Source organism: Orycteropus afer, unplaced genomic scaffold (assembly GCF_000298275.1).
Source record: "Orycteropus afer afer isolate SDZICR_OR568_19922 unplaced genomic scaffold, OryAfe1.0 scaffold00055, whole genome shotgun sequence".
NCBI classification, from domain to species: Eukaryota; Metazoa; Chordata; class Mammalia; order Tubulidentata; family Orycteropodidae; genus Orycteropus; species Orycteropus afer.
This window is the reverse complement of record NW_006921642.1, coordinates 938,172-949,423: the sequence shown is the minus strand read 5'-3', so window position 1 is coordinate 949,423 and position 11,252 is coordinate 938,172. Positions and strand designations below refer to the sequence as shown.

Below are 11,252 nucleotides of genomic sequence, written 5' to 3'. Positions count from 1 at the left end.
TTGAACCGCCAGCCTTCTGGTTAGCAGTCAAGTGCCTTAGGCACTATGCTACCAGAGCTCCTAACGGTTTAAATAGAGGAATGAATTAAGGCATTTTAGGAATGCAGTTGGCAGATTTGTGCATGAGGGTGTGGAGTGGGGAGAGACTAGAAGACAGTGGTGAACTGAGAAGCTATTGAAGTCATAAAAATGAAGATAATGAGGTAGGAGAAGGGAAAGGGCATGAGGAGCTGAATTGGCAGGTGCACTGGGGACTTGTCCCCTAGAACGTCATCTCCAGGGACAGAGCAAGCAGATGTTCAAGAGGCACAGGTGGCCCTCTGGACATAACCTCAGCAGTCATGCCCAGGCTTAGCATTGGCAGTCCCCTTCCTGCACGTGCCTCATCACTCCCCCATTACAGTTTTGTTCCTTTGGATTTTAAAGGTAAGAGGGCTTAAGTGGAGAAAATGAGATTCATCTCATAAGTCATGTTTGGTTTGCATCACACAGGTTAGCCTCCAACTTTAGAAGAAAGACCTTTTAGAAAGGCCAGTCCTCCAGGTTTCTCTACATGCTCTGGTTACACATTTAAAACATACCCCTATATTTGTCCTTTTGCATTTTCCTTCCAGAATGTTCTTCTTCTCCAGAAAAGTTTTGGTAGTTGATATTATAAGAGAAGTTGTCTCTGTTTGTGTATTTGTTCCTTGTTTTTACAGTTTCCCTTTCTCCTATTTTTGATAGGTCTGCCTGGTGACAGGGGTGATCCAGGAGACACAGGTACCCCTGGCCCTGTGGGCATGAAAGGACTTCCTGGTGATAGAGGGAACACTGGCTTAGTGGGTGAGAGAGGTCATCCTGGAAACCCTGGATTCAAAGGAATAGATGGAATGCCTGGTATCCCTGGGCCAAAAGGTAATTATGGAACCGTGCTCATGGGAATAGCCTTGACAGGGGTGGTAGGCTGGTTAAGCTATGACTTGGGACAGCTCTACAGGACATCTCCATCACCCATGTCTGGGAATGACTTCATACATCTGCAGATCTGAAGCCTAACAGCCCCACTCACCCCAGTGACTGTCATATCTGGGGAAAACTGACTAATGCAGCTTGGACTTGGGTGTGATTGATGTGCCTCAAAATGCCAATTTGTTAATAACAGGATTTGTCATCTGCATAGCGAAATTAGTAGAGAGGCCCACTCAGGAAACTAGAGTCAGGTCAAGAGGCTGCTTGATAAATGTAAAACCAAAACAAAGAAATATAGTTTATCACCGAAAAAGCAAAAAAGGAGCTCTGGTGAGGTAGTGCCTAAGGTGTTTGACTACTAACCAGAAGGCTGGCAGTTCAAACCTTGGAAGGAAGATTGGGCAATCTACACCCGTAGTGACACCACTTCAGAAGCCCAAGGGGGGTGGTGGTATTGGCACACAAACAAACCAGTTTCAGAGCACTCTGTCCTTCGGATATTGCAAAAGACAGATAGTCCTTTGTCTGACTTCCATTTAAGTGCAGTATTAATGTTATGTTAATTTCTAGTAGCTCTCTAACTTCTTCCTGACGGGCCTGTGGATCTGTGCTACATCCATATTTCCTCATAGTCTCTCTGCCTGACCTCGGCATTTGCCTTTATAGTTTGTTCTCTAATGGCCATTCTGGGGGCAGATTGACTCTATTTCCCTCTATCTATACATTGGTAAGGAACTCTAGTGGCGTAATGGTTAAGCACTCAGCTGCTAACCAAATAGCCCATGGTTCAAAACCACCAGCCATTCCATGGGAAAAAAGACCTGACAATCTGCTCCCATAAAGATTACAACCTTGGAAACTCTATGGAGGCAGTTCTGCTCCATCCTATAGGGTTGCTATGAGTTGGAATTGACTCTATGGCACCTAACAACAACATATGTTGGTCAGTGGACAAGGTCACTTAGAAAATGATGTTCCACAAATTCCTGTTTTCAGTGAAGAATCTTAGTTTAGCATCTTCTCATTTAAGAGCTTACATAGTTGAAATGTTATAGAAAACTGAATTTGAAATGTTCTGTCCATTTTATTCAAGGCTAACCCAGTATTTTTTCCTTCTAAAGGTGACAGAGGTTCACCAGGTATGGAAGGTTTCCAAGGCATGGTTGGGCTTAAAGGAAGACCTGGATATCCAGGAAACAAAGGAGAGTCTGGATATTTTGGACTTCCTGGTCCAAAAGGTCTGGCTGGTGAACCAGGTGTTAAAGGTATGCCCACCCCCTTTAAAATTCTTTTTACATGGTTGAGATTCCCTTTCATGGTACTGCTCAGGATGATCTTTGAGAATCCACCATAGCTGGGAAACTTAGATCTACAAACTGGTATTAAAAAAAAAACAAAACTAACTATCCTAGGAATTTCCCAGGGGGTTTGAAATTTCCCTTAGGATGAGTTTGGAGAAACCACAAAATCTGTCAGGGGGTCCTGTTACCAGCATGAGTTTTAAGAATAAGAGGGAAAAACAAAATGAAGAAAGGGGGAGAGAGAGTTTACAGAGTGGTAGACAAAAGGTAGATGCAGGCTTACAAAACTTGTTACAAACTTCTTCTGATCCAGTGGGGCAGCCAGGCTGGAATGGATCCAAGAATATCTGCAAAAACCCGCCCATCTTTTGGGATTCTTTATACCTGAGTCTAGGGGATTGAAGACGGGGTCTACGTGACCAGGACTGGAAGGCTACATGACCACTTTACAGTCTTAGTAGCACCCGAGCCACTCAGGAGGGGGTCCCAGGCAGCACTTTGGGAACCACCTGTATTTGCTTTGATAAAACACTGCTGGGTTAGGGCTTTAATTGCCCGAGACTCTGGTAGCATAGTGCCTGAGGCACTTGACTGCTAACCAGAAGGCTGGTAGTTCAAATCCACCAGCCACTCCTTGGAAGGAAGTTTGGGCAATCCTACTTCTATAGTTATACTGCCTCAGAAACCCAAGGAGGGGTCGCTATGAGTCAGGTCAACTCAATGACACAACAACAACAACAGCTAAAGAACAGGTTACTCTCTAACAGGGAGGAGGTGATCTAAATGTGACAGGGAGGGAGAGGGGAATGGCTAGCAGTTTCTTATAAGCACAGCTAAATGAGATGGAGTTTGAGACCATTTTGGGGGTGTTGCAGTCACTGACCATACTCTATGAGGCTTCATCCCTGCCTCAGTGTGTTAATGGTGTAATAAGGGAATAATCTTATGATAGGAAACTATAAAAATAAAAAATAACAGCAGCATTAAGAACTAAATATAATATGTAATTAAAATATATTCAATCATGACCATACCATAATTAGCAGGAAGAGTTGAAGTTAGGTAAAAACCAGCTAAAAGGTAGATTTTTAAGGAGGATAACTCAGTTTGGCAAAAGACGGACAACATAGTGCAGTTGGAAGAATGTAACATCATGGAAAACAGATTATAATCCATTGAGAAAGAGGCTGGTTTGAGCCCTGTCATGGCTCTTTGTTCACAGTACATTACTAACAAGCAACACTTGCAGTGAATTTTTTTCTGACATCTTTTTTTTCCGAAAGTACCAAAGTGGTCTCTAAATCTTAATTACTAATAACATGTGTTGGTGAGGATGTGGAGAAATTGGAACCATTGTATATTGCTGGTAAGAATGTTAAATGATGCAGCCACTTTGGAAAACAGCCTGGCAGTTCCTCAAAAAGTTAAACATAGAATTATCATAGGATCTAGCAGTTCCACTCCTATTCATATACCCAAAAGAGTTAGAAACAGAGACTCAATCAGATTCTTGTATGCCAGTGTCCATAGCACCATTATTCATAGTAGCCAAAAGGTGGGAACAACCCAAGTGCCTATTAACTGATGAATGAATGTGCTCTTTCCATACAAGTAATATTATTCAGCCATAAAAAGGAATGAAGTATTATATGTGCTACATGTATGAACCTTAAAACATGGTGTCACATATTGTATGATTCCATTTATATGAAGTGTCTAGAATATGCAAATCTATAGTGACAAAAAGTGGATTAGTAGTTGCCTAGAGCTGGTGGCATGGTGGATAAGGCATTTAGCTGATAAGCAGAAGGTCAGCAGTTCAAACCCACTAGCTGCTCTGTGGAAGGAAGATGGAATGATCTACTTCTGTGAAGATTTACAGACTCAGAAACCCAGTGGGGGTTGCTATGAGTTGGAACGGACTTGATGGGAGTGAGTTTGGGTCTTTTTTTAGGGCTGGCTGACAGTTGGTAGGGGAGAATTGAGGAAGGACTGACCGCTCATGGGTATAAGTCTTTCTGGGGAATGAAGAAAGTGTTCTAAAGTTAGTTTATAGTGATGGTGTGAATACACTAAACACCATTCAATCATTCCTTTTAAGTGGGTGAGTCTTATGGTATGTGAACTATATCTCCATAAAGCTGTTTTTTTAAAAAATGATAATTACTCTTCAAAGAGTTAAAACTTTTACAGATTCATAGCAAAATAGAAATTCCCATCTATGGCACTTTTTTCCCAAACTTTCAACTTACATTTGCATTTTCAAATAATCTTTGTGTTCACTTAGAGATTTCAGGCCATTGGTCACCAAAAAATATATGCTCTTTTAAAATTGGATTTGAAATGAAATTACTCTTGACTTCTATACCATATTCTTTTCAGTTCCATTACAACTTCTATTCAAGCCTTCTTAGAATGACATCAACTATGTGGGTGTCTGTTCCTCCACTAGACTATGAACTCTCCCAGGGCAGGAACGGTTCACTTATCAGTCTCCTCCATAGCTAGCATAGCACTAAGCAATAAATGTTTGATCGGTAAAACTATGTTGTTTTCACTCAGCCAAGTTTTACTGACCAGCTTCCCTAACATCCAATGAAGTTAGATTCCTAGAACACCCTCAGCCTGAATATTATTTCGCACCTTATATACATAGCCCTCAGCTTCCCAGCGAAGCTTTCTGAATACCCCTCACTCTCCCTCCAACTTATTAAATCCTCAGAAGCTCACCAGAGAGCTTTCTTGCTACATTTCACCAGCTTATTACTGTTCCCTTGCAACTATCATGGTGGTGATGGTGGTGGCGGTGGTTGTTAGCCACTGTTGAGTTGATTCCAACTCCTGGCAGCTCTGTGTGTACAGAGTAGGAATGCTCCATAGGATTTTCAAGGCTGTGACCTTTTAGAAGTAGATCACCAGACCTTTCTTCCAAGGTGCCTCTGGGCAGGTTCAAACTGCAGATGGTTGAACGTGGAACCATTTGTGCCACCCAGGAGCTCCTTAACTACAGTTGACCTTTCAAGAATTCTGAGGCATGAATAAGCAAAGTGCTTGTAAGAAGACAATGGAACAAGCAGCTTTCCCTGTTTGGAGCCTTTCTGCTTGTGATCAAGTTTGATTTCTGTCTTGTCAGAGTACAAATGAAAAATAATTCACTCACATGAAGTACAAAAAAAAAAAAAAGAAAATCAGTGGAGACCCTGTTGATTTTTGAGAGTCCCGTTATTAGCTATTTGCACACATTCACTACATTCTCCCGACAGGTCCTGTAGGAAGGGAGCAGGTCCTGTCATCCATCATATATTCTGTGCTCCGTGATAGAGCCCCACACAACTATGGGATCATGTCCTCAGTCACCTCCACTTGTTTACAGACAAGAAAGGAAAGAGGGAGGAACAAAGGAAAGAAGGGACAATACGTATTTTCCATCCCCACTTGTCTGTCTCAGAGAACTTCATCTCCTGCTCTTAGGCTTTCCGGTTAGGGGAGAATGAGCCATGCTGACGGCTCAGAGTGTCTCAGGCTCCAGCTTTGAAGATAAGCAGTGAGTCTGGGAGGCTTTATCCATCTGTGCTCTTCCACATAGTCTGGAGGCCAAAAAAATAACTGTATTTTCTTCACTTCAAGGCAACCGTGGGGATCCCGGCCCCCCAGGACCACCTCCCATCATCCTGCCAGGAATGAAAGACATTAAAGGGGAAAAAGGAGATGAAGGACCTATGGGATTGAAAGGATTCCTAGGCTTAAAAGGTGAGGGTCACCATCAGGCTTGGGCTGATCTATAAACTGTCAGCCTTGGAGGGTGGAGGGGGTCTGCCTTCTCCCTCGTCCTGTCTCTCTCTTTCTGAAGGACCAGCAGCATCTCTGCACAGAGATACCCTTGTGTTTGTGCCAGATTTTCTGACATCTTGAGATCTCCAAAATTGAGCTAACAAAATATTCTTTGATGCTTAAGTAATCTCAGTTTCTTGCTTTAAGACATCTTGAGATCTCCAAAACTGAGCTAACAAAATATTCTTTGATGCTTAAGTAATCTCACTTTCCTGCTTTAAGATTTCTAGCCCTTGAGACTGCAAAATTGAAGGCTTTGGGAAGGCAAGGTGCTACATCCTTGCCAGAGCTTTACATACCCAGGGTCTTCTTACAGGTCTTCAGGGAATGCCAGGGGTCCCCGGGCTGTCAGGAATGCCTGGTTTACCTGGTTTACCCAGCCACATCAAAGGAACAAAAGGAGACATCGGCGTACCTGGCTTGCCTGGTTTACCAGGATTCCCTGGTGTGACTGGTCCCCCTGGAATTATAGGATTTCCAGGGTTCACTGGGACTAGGGTAAGTTGGTGTGTTTTGCTTTGCTCAGCTTGTACTTGTGATGTTTGCTGATGAAAGTGCTTTAGTCCAGCATTTATTGGGATAAGAGCAGCCAAGTGACACGTTCTGAGTCAGAGGTCTCAGGCGTTTCTAGGTCCATGGATAAGTATAAGGAAGGGCTGGGCACGCACCAATACCTGGCAGTGATCTGAGTATCCACCATGGCCTTCGGTTGGATGAAGCATGTTGTTTCCCACAATCTGAAATGAAAACCACACATTTTTTCATGGGGGCCTTGGGAGAACAGAATATCATTTTCTAGATACCAGAGCTCTACACTTGAGCACATGTGTCCCCTCAGGATTGAGAGTCCGTAGATGGGCTTGGAGTCAGGGAACCTTGATTCAGATCCCAGTCCATCCATTTAGTCATTTCTTCATTCAACAACTGTAGTTTGAGCACTTGGTATGTGCCAGGCACTATGTTGTAATGGCTGTGATGGTGAACAATGACCCTGGGCAGGCTCTCACCTGTTTCCTCACCTGTAAAATGAAGGTATTAGCTACCTTACACATTTATGGAAAGCACTGCAAATAATATACATAATATATGTAACACCATGGCTCTCCATAAACGAATTTTATGGACCAAGTCTGTCCTCTTTCATTTAAAGGTATTATTCCCTTAGAGTCCTTGGTACTCAGCCAACTCATTCCTGGCAGTCACAGTGGAATCTGGCACATTTTAGGTGGATCAGAAGTTTTAGTAAACCTTTAGCAAAACGTCTTGGCTTGACCATCTGTCTGGCCTGTCCTGTTGTGCACAATGTCTTCAGAATTTTTCAGGAGGTCTCTCTCTTGTCACTCTGAAAAGGGGTAGCTGACCAGATCTCATAACCAGACTTGTGTATAGCCATTCTGATCACTACCATTTAAAATTTTTAAAAGAGATGCTTGTGTCTACCAAAGGGCATGTATGACCATGTTCATAGCAGCTTTGTTCATAATATCCAAAAACTGGGAAAAGGTCTGAATGTCCATCAACAAGAGAAAGGATAAACTGGTGTATTCAAACAATGGAATCCTACCTAAGAGTAAAAACAGTACTGAGAAAATATTACAGCCATAATGACTCTCATAGACTTTATTGAATAAAATAAACCAGAAAAAAAAGTACATATAATGTAATTCCACTTGTATGAAGTTCAAGAGCTGACAAGACTATTTCATAGTAAGAAGTCAGAAGAGTAGCCATCTGGAGCAGGAAGAGTGGCTAATCCTTTGGCAGAATTATTGAGTATTGACTAGGAAGAGGCATGTAGGAGCTTTCTGCAGTGCTGAAAATATTCTCTATCTTTATCTACATTGCACACTAGTAGAAATTCATTAAGCTGGACATTTAACATTAGTGCATTTTACTCTGTGACTGTACCTCAATAAAATAAATTTTAAAAAAGAAAAATAGATCATTATCTAAATACAGATGCAGCCTCTTACATATCCTCCCACTCCTCTTACAAAATGGAGCTGCATTAATAATTTAGAGATTCAAAGTAAGCCCTGCTAAGAAAGAGTAATAGTATCACTGCTGTAATACTGATGTCATTGTGTCATTGCTAAAATGATGACCTGTGAGATGAAGGTGAACCAGAACGTCTACCTTCCCTCAGTGGAAGAAGCCCTTTTAGAGAAAAAAAGCCTATTATCTATGAAGTCACAGAGTGATAGAGACATTATGCCAGTCCCATTATTTGCAACCAGCATAGCTCTTTCTGCAGGTGGAAGTGCACAACCATGTAACTGTTTTATGATATAGAGAGCAAGTTCTAGAATCAGGCAGCCCATATTCCAGTTCCACCACTTACTAACTCAGTGACATTGAGCAAATTATTTAACCTCTCTAAGCCTCAATTAAGGGAGCTCTGGTAGCATAGTGGCTAAGACACTTGCCTGCTAACCAGATGGCTGGCAGTTCAAACCCACCAGCCACTCCTCGGAAGGAAGGTTGGGCAATCCTACTTCCGTAGTGATACTGCCTCGGAAACCCAAGGAGGGGTCGCTATGAGTCGGGTTTGACTCGACGGCACATAACAACAACAACAAAAAGCCTCAATTAAAGGGTGTTCTCGTGGCGTAGTGGTTAAAGCATTTGACTGCTAACCAAAATGTTAGTGGTTTGAACCCACCAGCTGCTCCAAGGAAGAAAGATGGGCCAGTCTGCTTCCATGAAGATTTATAGCCTCGGAAACCCAATGGGGCTTCCTATGAGTAGGAATCAATTCTATGGCAGTGCGTTTGGTTTGGTTTTATGTCATAATAATTAAGCATTGGGCTATTAACTGAAAGGTTGATGGTTTAAACTCACCCAGCAGCTCCACAGGAGAAAAGACCTTGCAGTCTGCTCCCCAAAAAATTACAGTCTAGGAAACCCTGTGGGGCAGTTCTACCCTGTCATATATAGGGTTGCTATAAGTCAGAATTGATTCGTGGGCACACAACAGCAGAAATCTCCATATAGGGAGCCCTGGTGGGACAGTGGTTAAGCACTGGGCTTCTAACTGAAAGTTTGGGAATTTGAACCTGCACAGCAGCTCTGCCAAATAAACAAACTAATCCCACTGCCATCAAGTCAATTCCAACTCACAGTGACCTTATAAGACTGAGTAGAACTCTCTCATAGGATTTCCAAGGCTGCATCTTTATGGAAGCAGACTGTCACATCTTTTTCCCACAGAGCTGCTAGTGGGTTCAAATCACCAAACTCTCCGCAGCTAATCACTTAACCACTGCACCACCAGGGCCTAGTAACTCTACAGAAGAAAAGAACTGGTAAAGATTACAGCCTAGAAAACCCTATGGGGCAGTTCTACTTTGTCACAGGGGTGGCTGTGAGTCAACAATACCTAACAAGCCTTGATTGCCTTATCTGTGAAATGGGAAATAATAGTATCTACTCAAAGGGATGTCATGAAGTTTAAATCAGTTCAACATGTAAAACTCTTAGAATGTGATCAAACCAGTTCACCTGGGTAAGTGCTAGCAGAGAATGTGTGTCATCAAAATCCTTGGCCATAATTATCACCCTGTCACCACTTTCATGATCTTCATCACTGATGTTATTAATAGCAGTTCCTCAGAGATCAAGTTGCCAACCTTGTTTCATTTTTACCATTTTGCAGTTAAATAAGAACAACATGTAACCACCAGCTATTATACTGAGCTGAAAACCTGTAGCGAGTTTCTGCAAAATGACAAGATCACAGATCTTGAGTGCCATTAGCATAGCGGGTTGTTAAGTACGCTAAGCATTCAAACTTGAAAACATTACACACTTACTTCTTTAACTGTCTTCTAAGATGGCTTCATGTTTAAATTTATTTTAGGGTGACAAGGGTGCTCCAGGGAGAGCCGGCCTTTATGGGGAGATTGGACAGAGAGGTGATGTCGGTGAGTGTTGCTCTTAAAATAAAAATAGGGGATCCACAAGTCAGTGCTCTCTGGGCATGTGTGGTGATAGCAGCATGTGTAGATGCTGTTAGTTATTTTCAAATAAATTAGTCTAGGAATGTACCACAATAGAAGCTATACACCTGCTCCTCACTTACCCAGTATTTCTTTATCTGATATTTCTAATTCATGACAATAGTAAAAAAAAAAAAAGCTACTGTCTGACTGTTGTGCACATTAACACCATACATCTGCAAGGCTAGAGTAACATTGGCTGTGATGGTTAAGGTTATGTGTCAGCTTGACTGGGCCATGATTCTCATACTTTGGCAGGTATGTAATGATGTGATTTGGCAGTTATATAATGATATAATCATCCTCAATTTTGTGATCTGATGTAGTCATTCACATTTTTGCATCATGCTGATTTTTGCATAATGACCTGGTCATTGGAACATAAACATATCGATAAGTGAGAAGTACGTGGAAAAACTAATCATTTCTCAACCAGAAGACCTGTTCTCAACCATCCTTTTCACATGCAATAGGTGATATTGGAGACACCATAAATCTACCAGGAAGCCCAGGCCTGAAGGGAGAAAGAGGCATCACTGGAATTACAGGTACATAAGTTATTTTTGATTTCTTCATTTTTAACAAAACACTGATCCCTTATCTATTTCATCATTCATATACTTGGCTTGCCAAATGTATCAATATTTGGTCAACACTCTAGTAATTTTAATAGCCACAACATTAAACTCAACGGTAATCAAGATAGTGCAGGACCCAGAACATTTTGTTCTGCTATAAATAAGTTCACCATGAATTGGTACTAACTCAATAACAACTGAAAACAACAACATAAATAAGTAATTTTATAGTGAATGAGTAGAGATCTTCAAGTCCAAGGGTCAAGAAAGACAAGGGAATTATTAATTAAATTAAATCTGAAGACAACATCAGGAACTTTCTGTCTCTCTCTAAAAGGGAAAATAGCCAGAATCAACACTTGGTGGATGGGAGAAGCTATAGCCCATGAAATGTAACTTAGAAAAACAATAAATAGAGATTTGGCTACTGGAACACATTATAGGACGTGAAGCAAGTAATGTAATAACCTGATCTTCTTTTAAACATTACTGTTTAGTGAGTCTAAAATAAAGGAAAGTAAGAGTTGAGCCAGGAGCTCTGGTAGCATCGTGGCTAAGGCACTTGACTGCTAACCAAAAGGCTGGTGGTTTAA

The 11,252-nt window shown here is 41.7% G+C and overlaps 1 protein-coding gene across 1 annotated transcript in view; it reads left to right on the top strand.

The window, feature by feature from the left end:
- COL4A2 (collagen type IV alpha 2 chain) overlaps positions 1 to 11,252 on the top strand; it is a 199,989-nt gene that overhangs the window by 166,984 nt on the left and 21,753 nt on the right. Inside the window, exons 29-34 of the mRNA XM_007938924.1 lie at positions 727 to 897; positions 2,073 to 2,216; positions 5,880 to 6,002; positions 6,400 to 6,581; positions 9,943 to 10,006; positions 10,555 to 10,629. Coding sequence (XP_007937115.1) covers positions 727 to 897; positions 2,073 to 2,216; positions 5,880 to 6,002; positions 6,400 to 6,581; positions 9,943 to 10,006; positions 10,555 to 10,629 — 759 coding nt within the window. The remainder of the gene's footprint in view (positions 1 to 726; positions 898 to 2,072; positions 2,217 to 5,879; positions 6,003 to 6,399; positions 6,582 to 9,942; positions 10,007 to 10,554; positions 10,630 to 11,252) is intronic.